The following is a 26,059-nucleotide window of genomic DNA, read 5'->3' as shown; positions in this document are numbered from 1 at the left end:
GTTCTCATAAATATGAGCGTCTCTTTAAAGAAAGCCTCTGAAGTATTTTAGCATCACCCAAATCTCAACTCTGCATGCCAAAAATATGGGAAAGTATTAAGAACTATACTGTTTAATTATGTCTTTAATTACATGTACACATGCATTTTTTTTTAATCACATGCATGTGCACATACATTTCGATTGATCCTAATAGTATAAGTGTATATAAGGAGAGATTCCATTCTCCATAGAGTGAAATGTTTAATTCTTTACAAAAGACAAAGATGACTGACTAGGGACACATGAATTAACTGCACCTAGCTGAGCTATAAGGTTAGCACTAAAGACTTTACTAGTGGTTCTGAAGTATTCCCATTCCAATTATGCATCAGTAATTGTTTGCAGTTGAAAAAAATTCTTCTCTTGCTATAAACAGGATATATCACCTACAGCAGAGTCAGAAGCACAGATTTGGATTAATGGTTAGTGTCAGAAGGTTTATAGTCCAAAAAAAAAAAAAACAGAATTTCTGCTGATCTCATAGTAATTGTTTTAATCAACCTTAAAAAAAATCTTTACCCAATGCTATCCCTTGATTTGTCTTAAAAACATAGTAAAAAGGATTAACCATAACCTAGGTCTCATTTTCACACTTCTGTATGCAGCTGCATTAGGAACACCCCATCCCCCCCAATTTACATATTTGGCACGATAATGAAGTACCACGTGATATCAACATTACATGCAGCTACTATAAATGAGCACACCCATCCTCTGTATGTAATCAGTAAAATGTTTGCTAGTAATGGGGAAACGTGGTGACTTAAACCAATTTGACCATGGGCAGGTAGTTGAAGTCCTAAGGGCAGATGCCAGTATTTCGGAAACAGCTGCACTTGTTGGTTGCTCCCATACTACTGTATTAAGGGTATACCAGGACTGGATTAACCATGAACAGACATCCAGCAGATGAGCTCACATTGGGCAGCCATGCATGGTTGATCCTAGAAGTGAATGTCAGTGTCACGACTGGTATCTCAGCAATGACATGCAATAGTTGCACAGTTCATCCACCAGTACAACAGCTGGGCAGTTTGACCCATTTCCACATGTACCATGCACTATACCTTGCTTTGTCTGGGATTCCAGAGACCAACAAGGGTATCCATGATGACAGACAACACCTCGCATTGGCCAAGGAACATTGACAATGGACCCTGAAGAAGGTCGTCTGAAGTGATGAGTCCCATTTCCTGCAGCACAATTCTGACGGCTGGGTTTACATTTGGCATAAACAGCATGAAGCCATATCCTCCTGGTTGCACAGTTTGGGTTCAAAAGGCCAGCGTAGGTGATGTTATGGTCTGGGAGCTTTCATGGCATGCCTAGGTCTATTGGTTATCATCCCACAAATACTGAGTGTATATGCTACAGGGTCATATTAGCTGACCATCTCCATCCATATCTACAGGAGGCCTACCCCGACCACTGTGCCATCTTTCAACAGGACAGTGCACCTCGTCATCAGGCTCATACAACTACTGAGTGGTTGGAGAAACACGACAACGAATTCGCCACATTTCCTTGGCTCCCAAACTCACCCTAACTATAACCTACTTGAACATGTGTGGGATATGCTAGAATGGGGGTATGAGAACTGCTGATCCTCTTCCACGGAATGAGCATTAACTGACAGAGTTGCTGCAGCAGATATGGGTCGACTTATGCATGGACGATGGTCAACACCCTGTGAAATTTGTTCCTAGGCATCTGTAAGCCGTGATTGCACAAAGAGTTATTAGGTGAGTGTTCCTAATGCAAAGCTAACTCAATGTATATCATACAAGTTTATAGTCATGGGATTAGGGAGAGTGGCAAGCAAAGAAGTGAAGTTCAAAATAGCACACACACATTCACTTGGATGTTGAGAAGCACTGACAAGTATGAAAAAAAATTAGAATAGATCTGAGAAATGGGTTATAAATAAAACAGTTGATCAGAGAGTAGAAACCAGAGATATGACAGTTTTTATGCAAACTTACTTGTGAACAAAATTGATGTGATATCTTCATGTTGTCTCTGTCTTGTTTGCTATTCCAAAGAATGAACTTGCACATTGTTATATTGGAATATAACAATGTGCTTTTTATTTACATTTTTCACAATGAAAATAACTATTTTACATTGTGTGAAAAGAGCTTTTCTAACATCAGTTTTCCCATCCAGCAGGTGCATTGTCCTCATGAAAGATGATTTTTTTTTCTTCTGCAAACCAGGTCTTTTCTCACAAATTTTTTTCGTCTAGTCTGGTTAAAAGATCGAAATAATATTCCCCAGTTATTGTTTTACTCTTTTCAAGGTAATTAATAAACAGAATGCCTTTAGCATCCTAAAACACTGATGCCATGACCTTTCCTGCTGATGAAACTGACTTTGTCTTCTTTGGCGCTGAACAACCAGCTTCTGTTCACTGTTTTGACTGCTGTTTGGATTCTGGTGTGTAATGGTGAATCCAAGACTCATCCATAGTAATAAATCGATGCACAAAATCAGCTTTATTCTTGTTAAAACACTCCAAGCGCTGTTCAGAGATTTTCATGTGAGTGCGTTTTTGATCTGCTGTGAGCAAGCACAGACCCATCTTGTGCAAACCTTTTTCATTTGCAATTCTTCATGCAAAATATATCCTACATGCCCTTTCCCTTTGAACATATATGGTGACCATAACAAATGTCAACATTAAATAACTCACCATCAAAATCTGGAAAATAGTCAACCAAATGGGAATCCATGATTTTTTCTTCAAGTAAATCCTTCTTGTTAAGGAATAAAATAATTGATGAATTCTGGAACCATGGATATGTAATGATTGTTGTGAACAGAGCTATGCTTTCTTCCATTCGATTCTGTAAATCAGAATTACTCAATTTTAATATTTCAAGAAACAAAATATACACATTTGTAGAATTAAAGTCTAATAAATAGTTAAATAATTACATATTATCTTATATATCTTATCACTCTATATTATCCTAAGTAATATATGTAGAAAGTTTTTTTTACTGCTAGGTATATTATAATCAACAAAAATTATATTCTTGTTTTAATCCTTTTGCCCAAGCTTTTTGGATTCTGGTGTGTAATGGTGAATCCAAGACTCATCCATAGTAATAAATCAAACAAACATGCAAACAAAGTGTGCATGTGAAGTATCTCCACTACTATTCTAATGTGTACAGAGGCTTTTGATTTTACTTAAATTGCTTCAGCAGGGAAAAGTGAAACATTTTACTGCTGAAGCAATACAATTTACTACTTGTATCTAGGAAATATATGACTTATGCATTGATTTTACTCTGGTATCTTTCTGGGTCTGCTTCCTACTGATGAGACCTTGATACAGGTCAAAACTGGTCTGGGTAGTGACCCTTCCCATAATTCAGAACAATACATATATGTTTAAAGGAAATGTGCTTTGCATTGTGGGATACTGAGTTAGTGAGGTAAGTCAACAGTCTCTATATACAAACTGACTAGTCATGAAGATACTTCATGCACAAATTTGTACTTAGTGAAGGATTATACAAGAATATAGTTTCTTATCATACATAATGAGAATATTAAAGATCCATCATCTTTTTATACCCAAATGAAATAAAGCCTGAAAAGTTTCAAAATTTTACTAGATAGTGTATCACAATGTTGCCTTCAGCATAAGAGTTGCCTGAACTTAACTTGCATTACTTAAAAGACATAATCTCTGCTTAAAGCCTGTATATTTACCTTTTATGTGCACTGATTAGGTTTCACTGGCCTGACAACTGTTTTGAACTGTTGGTTCTCATTAGAGATCAGGCAGAAATCTAAGAGGATATAAACCCTCTATTCAACCATTGGAAGTTCCATGTTAGAGTTATCTTCTTCATAAGTGAACTCTATATCTTTGTATTATATTTGTGCACCTACCAAGAGTTCACTTGTGAAGAATGTAACCCTCTGACATGGGATTCCATAGTACTGAATAGAGGATTTTTGCCCTCTTAGGTTTCTGCCTGGCTCTAATGAGAACCAACAGTTCGAAACAGCTCTGTCAGGCTATTGAAACCTAATCTATCCATTTCTTTCTAGTCTTCCTGGCAGTATCTTACCTTCAGTGGCATAGCTTGGGGGGGGGGGGGGAGAGATTGTCTCGTGTGAAAAGTGCCGCCCCAATTTTATTTTTCGACAATTCTTTTATTTATGCTATCTCTTAGTAATTTTTATTATGCACTAATTAAAGTTGAATATACAGGCTCCTGAGCAGAGTTCGTGTCTTTTATAAATGCAAGCCAAAGCAACTCCTGTGCCAAAGGTTATATTCTTATATACTCTCTAGTACAATTTCAAAACTTTAAGTTCCATTTTACTGTTGTGTATTACTTAATATTATTGCTAAATTGAAGCCTTTCTGGCTCTATATAGCTTGGTAATTTCTTGTCAATAGGATATGATTTATAATAATTTTAAATATTAAATAAATAAGCAATTGTTTATTGAAAATGCAGCTAGTGATTGTTATATTCTTATTTCTTCTTTTTTGAAACAAATATTTACAAATACTATGTACAAATGTATTATCACATATGTCACAGAAGTTTCCTACATAGTAAGTAATCAATATTCATGCCCAAATAATAACTGATTCTTGCTGTTAAATGTGTAGGAATGTTGTAGTATCATCATTTTCCGCATCTATCTAAGTTAGGTTGAGACTATCATGAACAACAGCTTGCCAGTTCAATTTATCAGCAGTCAAGTTATTTTAATTTCTGTAGGAGTTCAGACCACTTATACTCCTGATCATTTCTATCCATTTCTTTCTAGTCTTCCTGGCAGTATCTTACCTTCAGTGTCGTAGCTTGGGGGGGGCTTGTGTCTCATGTGAAACTTTTCACATGAGACACAATTTTATTTTTCCACAATTCTTTTATTTATGCTATCTTAGTAATTTTCATTACTTAATTAATAATTAGTTTTTAACTATACTTACAACTAAAATAAACATAAACATAGTGTTTTAATTTATTTCTCTATACATTGTTTTGACTTTTTGTAGTATTTTTGGCGTGTATTGAGAGGGGAGGCAAACTCGGGAACTGCCCCGGGTGACAACAGCTCTAGCTATGCCACTGCTTACATTCTACTCTTCCATGTTGGAGAATTTGAGGAAACCTTTTAGTAGGCATTCTGTACCCATATCCATACCACTGTAACTGTTTTTTTCTGATTCTTGTTATTACAGAAATGTGTAGTGTAATTCTTCTCTAAACTCTTCACTGATTTTATTTTCAGTCCATGATTGTTTTATTTATTTTTTGTGAAACTTGTTTTCAGAGCCTGTCAATCTTTGTTCTTCCTTCTGTTTGATAACTGAAGTTTTTGAACCATAAAGAATTGTGGGGGAATATCATTCTTTGGAAATATGTGCATTTTTCCATATATTTGTAATTTTGATCATAGTAGCTCACCCTAGATTTACCATCATCATCAATTTCCTGATATATACATCAAGGGGTGTTCAGGGTACTATGACAGCACTACTTGATTAAGTTTACATTATTATTAATCTCCTGTCAAGAATTTTCTCCAAATTAGTCTATTACTTGTCAGCAATCCAATATTGTATCTAGCATTTGTGCTTCTAAGGCACTTCTGATTGAATCAATCCAGCTAGACATTGATCTTTCTCTAGATCTCTTTTCTGCTATCTTGGCTCACCTATTCATTTTAATATCTTCATTTTTAATATTTTGCTGACATGGATGGCATTGGTTCATTCCTCTTAATTTTTCTCAGAACCCTCATATGTATAGTCTCTAGTCTTTGATCAAGTGCTTTATTTCTAATTCAACTCTCATAACCATAACTTAAAACTGGTTTGAACACTGTATTGTATACTGCTAGTTTTGTGTTTTTGGCTAATTTCTCTCTTTTTCCATATAAATTTATTAAAACTGGCTCCCCCACCATATCAGCTTTGCTTATTCTGTTATTTATTTTGCCATCTTGGCTAAAAATTGTACCTAAATAGCTGAAATATTTTACTTGTTTAGCTGCATTCTCAATGGAGAACCTATAAAAGTTTTCTTTTTTCCTGCCTATTTTCATAATCTTGGTCTTTTTTTTTATCACTGACTTTCAACCAAATTTGTTACAGCTGTTATGCAATTTAGTTAGTGAACTCGGGAGACTTGGATGTGTTTAGAAGTGCATCATGTGCATAAAGCAGAGAGCTAAGTTTGATATCTCTAATTCGAATATCATGTTTAATGCCACTTTCTTCATAATGCAATCCATATAGATGATGAATAAGAGTGAAGATAATGTGCATCCTTGTCTTACCCCTGATTTTACATCAAACCTTCCTGTATTTCCTTCAGTTCTAACTGCTGACTTACATAAAAACTATGTTGTATACTTGGTATAATGTTCCATTTACTCCAAATTGTAGTATTTTGAAAAGCCTTTCTCTGGACACATTGTCATGTGCCTTTTCCAGATTTACAAAACTTAAGTATAGATCCTTGTCATATTCCCATGATTTCTCACCTTTTTTTTTTTTTTTTTTTTTTTTTTTTTCCACACATAGTGAAAATCTGACTCTAGATTTATTCTATGTTTAATAGTTTCTTCATGATTTAGCTTGTCTGTGATCAACATGCCAAGTCATTGAATTTTTTAACCTGTTCCAGTTTATTTCCTTCTATTTCTAAGTTAAATTCACTTTTCCATTTTTGCCTATTGCCATTGTTTTGGTTTTACCAGAATTTATCTGCATTACATAGTCTTTTCTGTTTTTATTTAGATTTTCAATCATGTATTTTAAGTTTTCATTATTATCTGTAAATAATATTATATAATCTGCATATTTTATATGATGTAAAATTTTACAACTCACAGTTATTCCCATGTTTGCTGGAATATATTCTTTCACTAGTTCTTCCATTCTCAGGTTAAACAAAATTGTGAAATCAGACATCTCTGCATAACCTTTCTCAGCTTGTCTATGATCAACATGCTCCAAATTTTATTGTTCCTATTGTATTTTTATAGTACTAGAGGATGATAGTGAATAGGAAAGGGAGTAGGGATGCCAGTTCAATGTTGCAAAATGTAAGGTTTTAAATTTTGGGAAACAAAGATGGAATGTAGAATTTATGCTTTGTGGGGATATATTATTAGAGGTGGAGGAAATAGATCTTTGAATGATGTGGATAAGGATCTAAAATTTAGATCCCTTCCTGTGTATATGATGATGCCAAAATTGTGAGGACAAACAACGAATTCTGGGAATCATGCAGAGGACACCGACTTGTAGAAGTAAGGAGATTCTAGTTCCATTGTATAAGGCCTTGATTAGGCCACATACGGACTTCTGTGTGCACAGATTTGGTCACCTGGTTTTCAAAAAGGATGAAAAGATGTTGGAAAGGGTCCACAGACAAATGACTCTGATCTTTGGAATGTTGAATATGAGGAAAGGTTGAGAAGATGGAATTTACAGAGTCTTGTGGATAGGAAGGACAGGTGGTGATATGATAGAAATGTACAAGTTGGTAAGGGGTTGTTATAGGATCAATGTTGAAGAAGTTTTTCATAAAATGGTGAGAGATCAGGGGGAGAACAAGAGGTGATCCCTGGAAACTGTATAAGGAGAGTGTGAATAAGGGCATGAGAAGCAGATTTTTTGCATGCAAAGTTATGAATGATTGGAATGCCTTGCCTGAGAGTGTGGTGTCTGCAGAGAATTTGAATGTGTTTAAGGAAGGGTATGATGAGCTGTGTGTGTATGACAAAGGGACCTCCTAGATGAGTCTGACTCCATGGGATCTTTGGATAATAACAATAATGATTAAGTATAGTTTCTGGGAAAATTCCCATGTTACTCCTCTTAAACACTATTAATATAATTATGGCTATTATAGCCTGTTTTTGTTTAGGAGTATTCCTTATTTTAATACACTGGCTAACATTACTCAAAAAAGGGGTGTATATATATTTTTTTTTAGGGCATTATGGGTGAGTATAGAAGGCAATATGGCAGAATAAAGGAGGTGAAAAAAATTTTGTATATACCTTGTTTTTGGTTCTATGATGCCTTCCAATTCCAAGATCTTGCTGAAGGTTGTTTATAAAGGGGGGGGGGGAACGGGGATGTGTTTTGATGTGGGAAATAAGATTGGAAACCCGGGTTACTATTAATAATAATAATAATATATATATTATTTTGTTTAGGGCCGCATTTTTGTGGGGGGGGATGAAGGGGAAGAATATCCTTATGTGGAAACTGGGACAGGGGTTAACAGGGTGTGGACCGTTTTGGACGTCGTCTGACCATCATTGGAACCTTGTGGGAATGAGTGTAGGGCTATGTCAACGCTGCAAGTTGCATCTGCCAAATTAGGGCATTTGTGGTCGCTACATGGCCGGAGGCGTGGCTTAATTTGTAAGTTCTGGATCGTCCAACATTCGGAAATTAGGTAGGGGCAGTGGACGTTGATAGAATTTTCATCGCATTTTATGGCAATAGTTTCAGATATTCTAAGCATTGTTTTGTTGTCTTGTTTGTCTATGATTATGGCCTTGTCAATTTGGGGGGGGGGGGGGGGAATATTAAAATAAGGGACACTCCTAAACAAAAACAGGCTATAATAGCCGTAATTATATTAACAATAATGATATTGAGTATTCTTTGTTCTAAAATTTCAAATAGTTTTTTCTACTTATAGATTCAAATACTTGCTTAAAGTCTGTAAAATAGCATAAAGATTTGTTTTTTCCTCGCATCGATTGAGCTAATTGTAGAAGAGTATAGATTGCATCAGTTGTAGATCTTCCTCTCCTAGATTCCATTTGCTGTTCTCCTACATGTTGTTCATGAGTTGCTTGAATTCTGTTTTTATAATTCTGATAAATAATTTATATGTGGGACTTTATAAGGTTATTGTCTGTAATTTGTACATCTGTACAAGCAAATAATAATACCAAAAGCATTTTAAAAAATACCATCTTTGTATGTTGTATTCATGAATATGCTAGTGATGAAGAAATGCATCATCAAATATAAAAGATGAGTGCAAAAAAGAGTAATCATAATGGGAGACTTTAATTATCCAAATATTGATTGGATAGCAGCAGAATCTCATGAGAAGAATGAAAATGAGTTTATTGAGCTGTTGCAAGACAACTTCCTCAAGCAGCATGTGACAGAAGGCATTTCAGTTAAAGACATAACTATTCTGCCTCCGGTTGGTGACAGTGATCATGCAGTACTCGCTTGGGAAGTGACTAAGTTTATGAAAAGGTTACATGCTGAAGTGCAAAGCAGGAAATTATGACCAACTGAGGAGTATACTGAGTTCAGTTGAATGGGAAGCATTTAAACAATACTTAAATGATGCAATATCACAATGTGTCCTGAGAGTGCGAAGAATAAATAAGGTAGGAGTCAAATGGATGTGTAATCCTATTAAGCAAGTGATTTGTAAGAAAAGGATGATGTGGAAGGAATATCATAAGGATGCATAAGGATGATGTTTGTTATGAATATTATAAGCAGCAAGCTAAAATACTCACGCAACTATTGTATGGCAAGGAAAGTCTGAGTATGAAAAGAAAGTGGCTCTGCGTGATACTCACAAGAATTCTGTCAATATGCTGCACGTAAAAAAAAGAATGAATATGAAAGAATAACTCTTCTAAATGCAGATGGCATTGAGGGTAACAAATGCAGAAGAGGTTGTTCGACTAATGAACACCCATTTTGTTAAAAGCTATCAACCTGGTGTATGCAACATTGAACTTACTGCTATCTCTTCACTGGGTGAGAAACTCTGGTGCATGAGGACAAGGTATTAGAACTGTTGCATAAACTAAATAAGAATTCAGCAATAGGGACTGATGGGATATCAGCACGTCTGCTGAAAGAGTGTTCAGCTGAAAACCGATTGACTAGGCTGTTTAATGCGAGTCTCAGAACAGGGAAGATTCTGCAGGGATGGAAAGAATGTATGGTAATTCCATTGCACAAAGGTGGTGAAAAGACTCGTATATCCATCTATCAACCAATTAGTATCTCAGGAGTGGTGGTGAAGATTTTAGAAAAAATTGGTTAGGGCTTGCATTCAGAAATGGGTTGACAGTGAATCCCTACTTTGCAATGAGCATTGTGGGTTTACTAAGGGAAGGTCATATTTTAGCAACTTGCTCACATTCTATAACAAAGTTACCATTGAACTAGACAAGGGGAATGGATACACCATGATACTTTTGAATTTTGCTAAGGCTTTTGACAGAATACAGCATGGTAGACTGTTGCATAAATTGGAGAATATGGGTTTGGATTATAGAATATTAGCGTGGATTAGAGGATGGCTGACTGACAGATATCATAAAGTGGTATATGGGGAATGTGAGTATGCAAGATTTAAGGTAACCAGTGGTGTACCACAAGGATCAGTGCTTGGTCCACTGTTATTCAGTCTGTACATTAATGATATTGGGAAGGATCTGACAAGCAATATACAGCTCTATTTGCTGATAATGCAAAGATAGGTAGGATAATCAGGAATGCTGCTGATATGCAATACTTGCAGAATGATTGGAATAGGCTGGAACTGTTGGCATTTGAAAACGGATGTCAGTTCAATGTCAGTAAATGTGAAATTCACTTTGGCGTGATTAGATATCCAATGTTGTATTATATTGGTGGGATTATTCTAGAACAAACTGATGAGGCTAGGGATCTTGCAGTGTTAGTAGATAGGAAGTTGAAGTTCAGAGGACATATAGCAAAGATTGCAAATACAACTCAAAAGATAATTGCAAAGCCAAAACGAATGTTCACATGTAAAGATAAGACTGTAATTTTTCCTCTTTATAAGGCCTTGATAAGACTTCACTTGGGCTATTGTGTGTAGGTCTGGTCTCCTGGTTTCTGTTGTGATTCTGATATAGTGGAGACAGTGCAAAGGAGAGTGTTAAAAATGATATCAGGATTGTGGAAAGCCTGATAGCAATATGAATAACTGCTATCAGGATTGTGGAAGATAGATTGAGAATTTATAGACTGCAGACACTAGCAAACAGGAGAAAGAGTGCTGTTATTCTGAAAGGGTCATACAGGATTTCAGTTGATAAAATTTTTCAATTTATGGAGGGTTTGGAAAGGACAAGAGGGTATCCTTGGAAGCTGAGAATGAATACAGCTAAGAAGGGGGAGAGAGCTAGATTTTTCTCTCATAGGGTGATGCATGATTGGAATGAATTGCCATTGGAGGTTGTGAGTGCAAACAGTGTGAATTAATTCAAGAATAAGTATGATAGCTGATGTGTGTAGTATGTGGTCTCCCTCGATGAGTCCCTGACTCCTTGGAGGTCTCTCTCTTAATAATATTTACCTCATTATCTGATTCATATAAGATTTGATCATATTCACTCAAGGCAACCAAGAAAATAATAGATGTCACATTTTCAAAGCAGTGGATCCATTTTCTTCTTTCTGATCTTTGTCCTCCAACGTCAACCATCCTATAAATGTAATTTAATAAATAATTATAAATAACAGGTAAATAAATGAGGTAACTGTCAGATCATTGAATTCTGTGATTCTATTATGATGTGATACCTTGAATATAATAAAAATAGCCAATAAATATTTGTATGTTTTCATAAGTATTTATACATAAGTATAAATACTTATGAAAACTTGTACATCACTTAAGATAAATACTATGCTAAAAATATATCTTCTCTGCTCAGTTTTACACTGTGCAGAGATTCATGACAAAATACATACAGCTGTATCCTGCTTAACATGGAGTCCATTTATCATAAATTTGCTGTTACACTGTTATAAAGCTATTAGTATTAAATCAAATGCAAGGAAGCAAATACTCTGATCCCTAATATACCAAGCATTCCCTACAAAAGTATTTAAGCGCTAACAAAGGATTCCAGTTATACTAAATTTATGCCTTTCCAATATTTGGCTAGGACCCTTCTCCTTACAGTACTTCTGAAAGTTGATTCTGATGATTGATTGATTACTCTTTCACTAAAAGAATATTTCCTTAACTTTAATCTATAACAGTCTTGTTTATTATACTTCATACTTAGTTCAAACAATTCCTGAAAAAGTGTAAAATTATTCTTATAATTTTACATCTCTTTTGAAGTTTATTCTGACCTACTCTTTCACTAAAAAAAAATAAGTTTTGTTAACTTTAATCTATAGCAATATTGTTTATTAATCCAAAATAGTGCCCTTTGCAACTCCTGTAAAATGCAAAATTATTTGTACAATTCAATTTATTCTACTCTTACCAAATGAATTATCCACTTACCTTACCTACTTTAATATTATGATTGTTTAATATACTTAGTTTATAAATTATATATTTATTTAGTTTAATCCTTTATCCAAGTGTAAGCAAACAAAGTTTGTGCCTGAAGTTGCTTCAGGACTGGGACAACTTGTAGTAAAAGTGGTATAAGTTTTCATCACTTGCCTTAGTATCTCCCATAATGCAAAGCACATCTCCTTGCAGACATGTATAATGCTATGCATTAAGGGAAGGGCCACTACCCAGACTGGTTTCGATCTTTATTGAGGTGCTGTTTAAGTAAAGACCTCTCTAAAAATTAGGCAGTCCCCCCAGACCGCTCCCTATGAGTGACCGAAGGACCGTACAACTCAGCAGTGGCTCTACTCAGTGACAGGTTCACCCCACCACCAAAAAGAACCATAATCTCAGCTGTGGCACCACTCAGAAACAGGCAAAAACTTACCCCCAAACAGAGCCTCTCGCATCTCAACCACTTCTGTGCAAAAGCACATCATTGGGATCCAGATCCAGTGGTGGTGGTGATACCAAGATGGAAGTAATGGAGAAGTCATATTTACCTATACGAGTTGCCAAAAGGTGTCACACCTTATTATTAAATTACTCTGGATTAGAGAAATATGTTTAAAGTTTTTTCACTTGGTTAGACTATAAATTATATATTTAATTTAATCCTTTATCCAAGTGTAAGCAAACAAAGTTTGCACCTGAAGTATCTTCAGGAATAGGGCAACTCATGGTAAAGGTGGTATAAGTTCTCATCACTTGCCTTAGTATCCCATAATGCAAAGCACATCTCCTTGCAGACATGTATAATGCTATGCATTAAGGGAAGGGTCACTACCCAGACCGGTTTCGACCTTTATTTAGGTCTCATCGGTGGGAGCCAGACCCACTGATGAGACCTAAATAAATGGTGGTGATACTAAGGTGGAAGTAAAGAGAAGTCATATTTCCATATGCCATTTGCAAAAAGGTGTCACAAGGAGATGTGCTTTGTATTATGGGATACTGAGGCAAGTGATGAGAACTTATACCACCTTTGCCACGAGTTGCCCCAGTCCTGAAAGATACTTCAGGCGCAAACTTTGTTTGCTTACACTTGGATAAAGGATTAAACTAAATATATAATTTATAGTCTAACCAAGTGGAAAAACCTTCCAAGATCTTTCTCTAATCCAGAGTATTTTAATAATAAGGTGTGACACGTTTTGGCAACTGGCATATCGAAATATGATTTCTGCATAGCTTCAACCTTACTGATTTCAACCTCAATAAAGGTTGAAACCAGTCAGGGTAGTGGCCCTTCCCTTAATGCATAGCATTATACATGTCTACAAGGATATGTGCTTTGCATTATGGGAGATACTAAGGCAAGTGATGAAGTGATTGAGGTGCAAATTTTGTTTGCTTACACTTGTATAAAGGATTAAACTAAATATATAATTTATAGTCTCACCAAGTGAAAAAACTTCTAATATACTTAGTAGTTATCCTATAATGTAGTTTCAAATTATGATATGCAACTTGCTTCTCTGCAATATATACAACATTCAGATACCTCAGTGTTGCAAAGACTGCACATCGTATTGCTGTTATGATAAAAAGGACGTACGGATAAAGAGGTGGTAGTGCCTCTATATAAGGCATTGGTCAGACCACGTATGGACTATTGTGCTCAAATTTGGTCACCTAGTTTTCATTGTGATGATGGCCCAAAGATGAATGACCAAAGTGATATCAGAACTCTGGAGTGTTAGTTATGAAGAGCATTTGAAGGAATGTGGATTACAGACATTGCTGGATAGGATAAAAAGAGGAAATATGATAGAGACCTTCAAGTCAGGGATTCTATCAGATTAATACAGAAGGAATTATTTAAAAAAAAATGGATGTTAAGATGGGAAGCACAATAGGCCATCCCTGGAAGTTGTATAATGATGCGGTGAAGAAGAGTATGAGAAGTTTATTTTTTATGTTGAAAGTTGTTAGTGAGTGGAATTCATTGCTGGAGTGTATGGTGATTGTGGGTAGTGTAAATAACTTCAAAGTTCATTATGACAGACATGTTGCTGGTTGAATGGGTCCCCACAATGAATATTGACTCCATGTAGGTTACCAAAGTAGTAATAATAATCATCAGCCACATACTCTCTGAGTCGAAAGAAGTGGATTTGAATTCCTGAATTAGCCAATCTTAAACTGGTAGAGGTTCCCACAACTTTCATAAAATGACAAACCAGCTGGTTAAGAAATGCTCAACATATTTACAAGCATGATTACAGTAAACCCTAGAAACCCAGCTATTTCAGCAATTACTCTAAATAACTCAATCCTACCCCAAAATGAGAGAATAAGCTTAAATGTATTGGAAAATTAGTTAAGGTGAAAACTCAGGAATGGATGGATAGGAATAGAATACTATATGGGTTTTGGTGAAGAGTACATCATGCTCAGTAACTCACCTTTTATAACATATGAGGGTGGTCTGAAAAGTTGTCAGCATTACAATGAAAAAACGAATTTATAATTTCAAAATTATTTTTATTTTTCAACTTGCTTGGGTGGTCTGAAAGGTTCTTGGTCTCAACCATAGATGGCAACACTATTGGCAAGATTTTTTTTTTTTTTTTTTCAAACTTGGTACATCTGTCATAAGCATCCATGTGAAATTGCAAGTCATTTTATCAAGTAGTTTGTTTTATACAGCTGTCTAAAGCAAAAGTGTTGACTGTATCCCTTGAAATGGATAAAATTGAGTATTGTGCAGTTATAAAATTCTTTGTAAAAGAAGGTTTAACAGCAAAAGAAATTCATTCAAAGTTCATAAAGGTTTATGGGCATGCTTCTCGTTTGTTTTTCGACAATTAAGAAATAGGCTGCCAAGTTTAAACGTGGCCATACCAGCCTTGAAGATCATCAACGTGAAGGACGTCCAAAAAGTGTAACAACATCAGAAATCATTGATCGAGTGCACGATATGGTATTGGATGACTGGTCAGTCAAAGTGTGTGAAATTACTGAGACTATAGCTATTTCAAAAGAACATGTAGGATATAATTTGCATGAAGAATTACAAATGAAAAAGCTTTGCGCAAGATGGGTGCCACACTTGCTCAGCAGATCAAAAACACACTAGCATGAAAATCTCTGAACATCTTTGTGCTTGGAGCATTTTAAGAAGAATAAAACTGATTTTGTGCATCGATTTATTACTATGGATGAGACTTGGATTCACCATTACACACCAGAATCTAAACAGCAGTTAAAACATTGGACAAAAGCTGGTTGTACGGCTCCGAAGAAGACAAAGTCGGTTCCATCAGTAGGAAAGGTTATGGCATCGGAGTTTTGGGATGCTAAAGGCATTTTGTTTGTTGATTATCTTGAAATGGGTAAAACAATAACCGGGGAATATTATTCTGATCTTTTAACCATACTAGACAAAAAAAGTCCTGAAAAAAGACCCGGTTTGCAGAAGAAAAAAATCATTTTTCATCAGGACAATGCACCTGCCCACAAATATGTTTTGGCAATGGGAAAATTAAGTGATCTGCACTACGAATTGTTGGAACATCCACCCCATTCCCCCAGATTTGGTTGGCTCTGACTTCTATTTCTTCCCAAAACTAAAACTCTTCATCGCTGGTCAGCGTTTTTCGTTTTTCTTCGAATCAAGAGGTGATTGCAGCTGTAGAGGGGTATTTTTCAGATCTTACTGAGAACCACTACAGGGACGGGATAATGGCGCAGGAGCATAGCTGGAATAAATGTATTAGTCTTAAGAGAGATTATGTTGAAAAATAAAAATAATTTTGAAATTATAAATTTGTTTTTTCATTGTTAGACTGAGAACTTTTCAAACCACCCTCGTAATCTCCCTTAAGACTAATACGTTTATTCCAGTGATGTTCCAACACCATTATCCCGTCCCTGTAGTGGTTTTCAGTAAGATCTGCAAAATACCCCTCTACAGCTGTAATTGCCTCTTGATTCGAAGAAATACTCTAACCAGCGAGGAAGAGTTTTAGTTTTGGGAAGAGATAGAAGTCAGAGGGAGCCAAATCTGGGGAATAGGGTGGATCCAAATTCATAGTGAGGTTCCCTTAATTTTCTGATTGCCAAAACACCTTTGTGGAGAGGTGCATTGTCCTGATGAAAGATGATTTTTTCCTTCTGCAAACCGGGTCTTTTCTCACGAATTTTTTCGTCTCTCGTCTGGTTAAAAGATCAGAATAATATTCGATGGTTATTGTTTTACTCTTTTCAAGATAACTAATAAACAAAATGCCTTTATCATCCCAAAACACCGATGCCATGACCTTTCCTGCTGATGGAACTGACTTTGTCTTCTTTGGCGCTGAACAACCAGCTTCTGTCCACTGTTTTGACTGCTGTGTTATGGTGAATCCAAGTTTCATTCATAGTAATAAATCAGCTTTATTCTTGTTAAAACGCTCCAAGCACAAAGTTGTTCAGAGATTTTCATGCAAGTGCCTTTATGATCTGCTATGAGCAAGCATGGCACCCATCTTGCACAAAGCTTTTTCATTTGCAATTCTTCATGCAAAATATATCTTAAACGTTCTTTTGAAATGCCTATAGTCTCATCAATTTCATGCACTTTGACTTGCCGGTCATCCAGTACCATATCATGCACTCAATCAATGATTTCTGGTGTTGTTACACTTTTTGGACATCCTTCACGTGGATCATCTTCAAGGCTCGTACAGCCACGTTTATACTCGGAAGCACATTTCTTAATTGTCGATAACAAAGGAGAAGTGTTCCCATAAACTTTTATGAACTTTGAATGAATTTCTTTTGCTGTTAAACCTTTTTTTACAAAGAATTTTATAACTCAACGATACTCAATTTTATCCATTTCAAGGAATACAGACAACACTTTTGCTTCAGGCAGTTGTATAAAACAAACTACTTGATAGAATGACTTGCCATTTCACATGGATGCTTATGACAGATGTACCAACTTAGAAAAAATAATCTTGCCAATAGTGTGGCCATCTATAGTCAAGGCCAAGAACTTTTCAGACCACCCTTGTAGTGACTACTGCTGATTTTCTTTAAAAATGGCTTCAGTACAGGAAAAAGCCTAATGTGTTCTGTGGCTAGCAGAAACAAAATCTCCAGTTACAGTGCAGTGAATGTTTAGTGCACGGTATGGAAAGAACCCACCTGATGTCAAGCTCATTAAGTCATGAAAGACAAAGTTTTTAGAAACAGTTTCAGTTCATAAGGGTACAAGCAGTGGCAGACCATCGGTTTTGAAGAGACAGTTGAGGCAGTTCAAACTGCCTTCACCCAGTCACCACAGAAGTCAATCAGAAGAGCTTCACTAGAACTTCAAATGCTAAGGAGTACAGTCCACAAAGTGGATGTGCAAACATTTGAAATTGTTTGCTTACAAAGTCTAAATTGTCCAGTAGATAAAGTCAGATGATCGTCCAAGGCAACATTTCACGTGAGTGGGGTAGTCAACAGACTATGTAGGGATCTGAAAACCCACATCCCATAAGAGAACACATTCGAGCTAGTCCAAAACTCAATGTGTGATGTGGACTAATGCATGATCGAGTGATTGGCCCTTTCTTCTTTCTTGAAAAATAAATTAATGGAAATGTGTACTTAGACATACTCAATAATTATGCCATTCCCAAGCTACAGGAGATGCAACCAAATGTTATCTTTCAACAGGACAGAGCCCCCCCCCCCATCCTCATTGGTCTCGTGACTTTTTTATATTTCTATATATTATGCATTGAAGTCTAACTTTGTGTTCCATTTCAAGTATCCACTGAAGAGTTATAATATATTATAATCAGGGTAAACATTTGTGGAACCCCTGTAGTTTTATCACCATGCTAATACACAAATATTAAAAGTGAAGATATGCATTGAACGTTATGGTCATTTAAATGTGAAATAAAAAATTAACATTAAAATTTAAAAAAAAAATAATTAAACACATATTTGAATGCAAATGGTAGAGACTGGCTTATTATTACCCATCATCTTCATAGGGTTCACAGACTCACTGAGAGAATCCCTAAACATTTCACTAAGTACTAACCATCATTTGCACAATATCTGTCATGATATTTCACTTTGAATTCATTAACTGACAAAGTGTTTGCAGCTGACTCTAGCAGCCTATTTCATTTCATTCATTCACCATACTCTTGCTCAATTACCAGAGATTATCCCTAGCCTCCCCCTCTCCCTCACAGCAGTACATGCTGCTTGTTTGGTATTTTGAATGATTTTTCTTTTATTTCATGTAAATTTATTTAGTTGCCTTATGTTAGTCATGCTAATTTTATTATCTATTTCCATATATAATTTATAATATATAATATTATAAATTATATATGGAATATCTAATTTATAATAAATATATATAAATATAGATAATAAATATATATAAATTATATATATTTATTATCTATTTCCATATATAATATTTATTCTTTATTGCAAAATTTTTATTATTTAACAGTTGCTATTCAATTTTAATTATGTACCTTAGAGACCAACTCAACAGAATTGAAGAGAGGCACCATTAACATAAGAAGCAATTTAAATGAGGTGATACAAACAGAGGAATTAAATAATTAGTGTTAATGTGATGAAAACTAAAAGAAGTGAAATACTAAATAATATGATTTAGAAGTAGCTATAGTATTCAACAGGACATTTATCCAGAAGAGAAGATGAGCGATGGACAACCATACTTACGAACTAGATTCCTAAAGAAGGGAAACGAAGCTGAGGAAGTCCTAAAAGAAGGTGGAGTGATGAACTGTCAGAGTTTATTGGGGAAAGTTGGTCAACCATTGCCAAAAATAGAGAAAGGTGGAAAGAACTGGAGGAGGCCTTCGTCCATTTGGAAATTGTAAATTGTAAATTGGAAAATGTAACTTTAGTAGCTGTGGTGATCCCACTGAAAATACCAGTAGTGGAGAAGAAGTAAATTAATTGTTCGAGTCCTTAGGCTCGAACAATTAATTTACAGCTGACATAAAGGAAACAGAAAGGCTGGTTCTTGTTGAAAACACAGAAATGTTCTTGGAAAATGTGGAGAAAGAGGCATGGCTTATAATGGTGACTGCCTGCTGAATTTCTCTTTGGAACATAAGGAAGTCATTATTCTATAATAATGAATTCATTATTCTATGCAAGTCATTCTATATATGATTCTGTGATATGCTTGATAAGAGTGTGACAAAATAATGTTTCCTGGTGTAAAAATTAAGGATACTAGTGAAGCATGATGCATAGAGAAAAAGAAGTAAAAGAGGTACTTGTTTGTACAAGTACAAATGACCTGAGAGATGACAACTGTTGACCTATGGTATGCAAGAAGATAAGAATGTTAATGGAACAGGTGAAAAGAAGAATTGGAAAGTAAAGATTGCATCTTAACAATAAGATACAATCTTAACTTTTTTAAAAGAAAACTCACTGCTAGAAGCCAAAGGCTCAATCAATAATATCCCAAGTCCATTATGGTCTACCATCTAGCAGTAGACTACAACAGACAAATATCTTGGGACAAACATCCCCCCCCCCCCCCTCCCAAAAAAAAACATACTACCAAACAAGTAAAGGTTATTGGATGGGGGTGGCTTACCAGTAGTAGTCAATAGCTTATATTGTCATGACTTGTTACAGAAATGATCCATGTTAGAATGGAGGCTTTCGTTCCTCATTCTATTCAAATTTGATATTAGAATGGAGGCTTTCATTCCTCGTTCTATTCAAAATTCCACCCTACATCCAAGCCATGGTTTTTCTAAAAAGCATGCCAGGATGGTCCAAGATAAGAAAACCAGTTATAAATGGTGTGAGGCAAAAACTCCAGCTTGGTTCACAGCTTATGCTGAAGCTCACAATCTTCCAAAACCATCATTGAAAAGGCTAAATACAGAAAACCCCTATTGTTGCTTGTGTTGTGCCTTCTTCCCTTGCAAAAGCCACTGGTTGGAAGACATTTGTTGTTTCTGCCTCTTTCTGATAATCAAAATGATAACATTGCAACATCGACCTAAAGATAAGGCTGACCTCCTAGCATCATTCATTTCATCCAACCCCCTACATCGATAACAAAGGAAACTCTCCTCCTCCTCCTTTACCTACATCATTGCATTGCATAGCTCCTGTAGCCTTCTGCCAGAAAGACATGAGAAGAATCTTGAACAACCTGGATACTAAAAAGGCTTCTGGTTCTGATGAAATCCACCATTTATACTCAAGAGATGTGCTCCTGAACTAACACTTGTTCTTACCACATCATTTACATGCCATATTATATTCAACTAGCATCTGTGTATGCTCAATTCCCAAAAAAAAGGCAAAAAGTGTCTGGCATCCAACTATTGACCTATTGTTCTCACCTCAGCATTGTCCAAATTATAATGGAAGGTTATCAACAGCTAACTTATTTGACATCTGGAGACTTTCAACTAATCAACAACCACCAATATGGATTTTGCCAATGATAATCCATAGCAGGTCTGGCCTACAGAATACATACCATTCAAAAGTTTGGAGAAACCTGTGCTGTTGCATTTGACATTTTCAAGACATTTGACAGAGTCTAGCATTGAGGGCTTCTCAGCAAATTGCCATCTTATGGTCTGCCTTCCTTCCTTTGTAAACTGTTGCCAGTTTTCTCTCAGGTTGGTCACTATGTGTAATGGCAAAAGATGTTTTCTCTTCAGATTTTCCTGTTAATGCAGGTGTTCCTCAGGACTCTGTTATTTTCCATTATCTTCCTTATATATATAAATGACCTACTCTCATTGATTCCAAACCCTATAAACAGTTTGCCAATGATAGCACACTGCACTTATTCTACTCATGTGATAAACCTTGCAGTACTCCAACATCTCAAGCTTCAAGATTATGTATGATAAGTATCCTAAACACTGATCTCCACACCATCCTGCAATGGACAATAGTAACTGTTACTAGTTGCCTTCAATGCTTCCAAAACACAGTTGTTCCTATTTTCTTGCAAAAAAGACATTGGTTCTTTTCCAGTTACTTAATGCTTGTTAAGTAAGTTACTTTAACCAGTTACTTAAGTGATGTGAATAAGCATATTCACATCACTTCTATAGCATCTTTAGCTTTCAGAAAATTGTCCATCCTTTTTCACTCAAGAGACATTCTCTCCTATTCACTCTGTACAAATCTCAAATCTGCCCAATCTTGAAATACTTCTCTCACATTTGCAGTGGTGCAGCTAAGACTTCTCTAAAAATTCTTTATGCAGTTTGGTTGAATGATGACCTCTCTGTTATTCACTCTCTTCAGCCACTGTCTCTCTCTTCTACAAATATTTCCATGGATGCTGTTCAGCAGAACTAGCATCATGTCCCCCCATCCCCCATTTCTGCTAAACCTACAGGAGCATGAACAGTTACCAGCAGCTGCCCTAACATCCTTTTACAGTTGAGCTGAGACTCACTGAACCTGTAACTCCCAGTCATCTTTTATTCCATCTACTCGAGTTTTGTGGAACAGCCTTTTCCTGTTTCCAAGGACTACAATCTTCAGCTCTTTAAGAAGAATATCAACAGAATGATTTCCTCTTGACCACAGCCCACTTAAAGTATTTGTTTGCTAAAGGCCTTGTGGTCTCTTATGTTTGGAAGTGATATAAAAAAAAAGAGAGAAATTCAGAACAAAGGACATAAAGCATGTCTCTTGTGTTGTGTCATATCATCAGTATACAAGATGGTATGCCATTGTGTGTGTGTGCGCATGTGTACACACAAAATCTATGGGAGTGTAATTAATCTTGCAGTGTCAAGACACACAGACACTAAAGAAAACAAGAACACGTTAATAAGGGAAGAAATGAGGATGATTGCAAATAGAGCATTGCAGTTAATTACTTGTGAAGTACCTTTCACATATTTAATAAAAGATACTTCATCAAGGTGTTGAACTTAAACAATTACATATGTAACATTCACTTATAACTTAGAAAATAACATACCTGAAAATGATGGCATCAAGATCAAAAGGATATTCGATAATACCTGTTGTAGGTACTCGAACCCTGAGAACATCTTGTTGTGTAGGAAGATAATCTGGTGCAGATACTCGGTCAAGATCACTCAGGTAACTGAAAAAAATAGTAAAAATATTATATAAATGATAAATGCCACCACAAAGTGATACTTTATGTATCAGAATTTCTTCTCTTCCTCCTCAGAATTTCAATAAAAAATTGAAAGATTTTTTATTGAAATTATAATTATAATTTCCTCGCAATTCACACAGTTCTACAAAATATAGGCATACAAAAGTAATATGACTGATAACAAAATGGAATGTATTTAATATTTTAAATTTCTTGTTATCAAAGCAAATGCCTTTTATTAGCTTTGTCTAGTGCCCATATTCTGTTTTGCTGTTGGCTGATCATAGCTCATAGTAATATATGGGTGGTGGTGAGTTCCTCACATAGCATGTTCTAGCCTGCACTTTTCCAGAAATTTATAAGTTGGTTATATTATGTAGGCAGTTTGGTCATTAAGTACATTATATGACTGGATGACTTCCTTCTGTTCAAATTTTAAACTGAGAATCAGAAATACTGAAGCTTCTGATAGAAGGGTCAGTCTGAAACAATTAAGCCTTTCACTAGCATTTATGGTCTATTAACTATGGTGGGTCATTTTTATTCTGAGGAGGAGAAAGAGCACTCATACTTGAAAACAGAAGGATGAAAACAATAATGTAATTTCTTATTTTTAGAGGTACCTGTGGCATAGTATAATTATTAAAGGAACATGTAAGACCACAGTAATAACTTTTAATAAGGTACAGATATTTCATACTAAAACTAATAGTACATCTTCAGTGTTACAAATAGTTATAGGAATGGAATACAAGTAACGAACTCGGTGGATCACCTATTAATAAAATACATAGTTGTCGCATGCTAGGAAATGATAGAAAATAATTAATTAATATTTAAGATAATTTTTTTAAACAATTATCTTAAATATTAATTATTATTTTCTATCATTTCCTAGCGTGCGACAACTATGTATTTTAATAGGTGATCCACCGAATATTCGTTACTTGTATTCCATTCCTATAACTGTTTGTAACACTGAAGATGTAGTTTTAGTATGAAATATCTGTACCTTATTAATTAAAAGTTATTACTGTGGTCTTACATGTTCCTTTAATAAATGTAATTTCTTGTTTATAATTTCCTTGTAATTCACACAGTTCTATAAGATATAGACTATGCCTATATCTTATAGAAAGTATTCTTAATAGGTAGTGAGTTCATCACACAGCATGTGTGATGATCTAACTGCCCTTACATTACTGTGAGCTCCGATCAGCCAACAACAACAAAACAGAATATGAGCTGCATAATTTTTATAGAAGTTAGTTATTTTATTATTATTATTACTACTGGTATCTCCACAGAGTCAATAGACTCATCACGGGAGACCCAAACTATCAAAACAATAGCTATCATACCTCTTATTGAATTCATTTATAAATGAAGAACTCACAGCTGAGTCAGGCAATGCATTCCACTCATTCACCACCCTCCAAGCAAAAAATCTAGTTCTCACATCCTTGTTAACCACACGTTTCCTTAATTTCCAGGGATGACCGCTTGTTCTTCCATCACTATCACACAGCCGAAATATTTCCCATGCATCAATCTTATAAAAACCTTTTAGTAATTTATCCTTTCTTTTAGTAATTTAAATGTTTCTATCATATCCCCTCCTCTCCACCTATCAACCAACCTCTGCAATCCACAAGCTCTCAATCTATCAGTGTAGGGAGCATTTTTTACATGCTCACCAACTCAGTCACTCTCCTCTGAACCCTCTCAACAACCTTCTCGTCTCCAAGGAATCCAGGTGACCAGACATGAGCACAGTAATCCAAATGTGGAAGTATCAATGCCTTATAAAAGGGAATAATAACCTCTTTATCTCTGGATGTTAGTGTGTTCTTCAATAACCAAGTAATCTTATGTGCAATCTTGGACACCTTAGCAATGTACCCTCTGAACTTCATCTCCCTATCCACTAACACCCCCAAGTCCCTAGCCTCATCAAACTCTTGGAGTACCGTTCCATCAATGTGGTACACAGCTGGTAATCTTTTAATCCCAAAATGCATAACTTTACACTTTTCCACATTGAACTGACATCCATTACTTTTGCCCATTTTGCCAGCTTATTTAAATTATCCTGCAAACTCTCAACATCAGCTTGATTTTTTATTGCACTACCCAACTTTGCATCATCAGCAAACAACTGAAGATCTCCCTTCAAGCCATTTCCTATATCATTTATGTACAAAATAAACAATAACGGCCCAAGCACAGAGTCCTGAAGCACACCACTGGTCACCTGCCTCATCCTAGACTCTGCTCCTCCATATACTACTTTCTATCCTTTAGATGGAAGAAAATAAGTTTCATTAGATTTTTTCCTAGCAACCTATTAACTATATTGGACATTTTTCTTCTGAGGAGGAGAAAGAGCGCTCTTAAGTTGATGTAATTTTTATGAAATTGTAAATCCACAGAATTTTTACAATTTTGGAGACTTTAAATTATCATCAGTTTCTTTTCAGGTTGTCCAATTTCTAATTATTGCTAACATTTTAATGATCAAGGTGTGCTTTTTTTTTTTCCCAGACATACTAATTATTTTCAAGATATCAGCCACCTGCTTTGTCTTCCAAGTGTGCTCTTTTTCTCCATTTCAAACTCTACCCTGTAGACCCTCAGTTAAATCTACAAGTCTGATTTTTATTGTGTTTTATGTATACATGCGGTGGAATATTTATGACCATAATCACCTTGATTGTTGCCTTTCTTCTATGAAAAAAAATTTCTCAAATTAAATATTATTTATTATTATTATTAAGAGAGACCCCCAGGAAATCAGGGACTGATAGAGGATTATAAATAAGATATAGGTATAAAAAAGTATTCTTAATAGGTAGTGAGCCATTTTCAATTCTAATTTTAAATAAAAATTTGAAATTATTTATGGGAGATACTGTTGATAGGTGGCTATAAAACAAAATTAGCTGCATTCTGTTATTTTCATTCTTTGGTATAGACATCCTTTTGAAAATGAACAAAACTGCAATATTTTCATTGCATCTTTCCACTATTTAGTGTATCTCCTGATCAAGAAATTTTTTTAGGATCCTCTGAATGGTGTAAAATAGTGGAGTTTTGTATCACCAGCATTAATGTAAAGGTAGAAAAAAAAATATTTAAAAAATCGATTTTTTTTTTTTTTTTACTTTTTGATTCGTAACTTCTATTAACATGATTTCATATTGCAAGGTTTGCAAAGAATAGGAGAACTACAGTTTGAAGTGCTTATAACATTTTATTCTATTTTAACCAATTTTACATAGCAAGATAATACAAAATAACTGATACTTACCACTTAAATGTAATTTATTTTTCCATAGGATATGATGTCAATTTTAATAGCATTGCAGGTTTTGATTATTTGAATATAAATGAAGTCGGGAAATGAGTAGTGTGATAGGAGAGAATGATGAGTGAAATATGAATGAGAAAATAAGAATCAGGAGTGTGGAAGGCTTGAACGAGTGTGAAGTTTTCAGAGACGGTCTTTATTGGGGGAATG

At 35.3% G+C, this 26,059-nt stretch overlaps 1 protein-coding gene across 1 annotated transcript in view; it reads right to left on the bottom strand.

Moving 5' to 3' along the window:
* The window catches only part of LOC150109382 (G protein alpha q subunit-like), a 79,068-nt gene that overhangs the window by 15,817 nt on the left and 37,192 nt on the right, over window positions 1-26,059 (bottom strand). The window contains exons 4-6 of the mRNA XM_090407798.1: window positions 22,393-22,521; window positions 11,421-11,550; window positions 2,735-2,888 (exon numbers count right to left, since the gene is read on the bottom strand). Coding sequence (XP_090263924.1) covers window positions 2,735-2,888; window positions 11,421-11,550; window positions 22,393-22,521 — 413 coding nt within the window. The remainder of the gene's footprint in view (window positions 1-2,734; window positions 2,889-11,420; window positions 11,551-22,392; window positions 22,522-26,059) is intronic.

The sequence above is a fragment of the Typopeltis vanoorti genome, chromosome 2 (assembly GCF_054136105.1).
Source record: "Typopeltis vanoorti isolate ZY-2024b chromosome 2, IOZ_Tvanoo_1.0, whole genome shotgun sequence".
Lineage (NCBI taxonomy): Eukaryota > Metazoa > Arthropoda > Arachnida > Uropygi > Thelyphonidae > Typopeltis > Typopeltis vanoorti.
The sequence above is the reverse complement of the archived record's forward strand: the minus strand, read 5'-3'. Positions and strand labels throughout refer to the sequence as shown.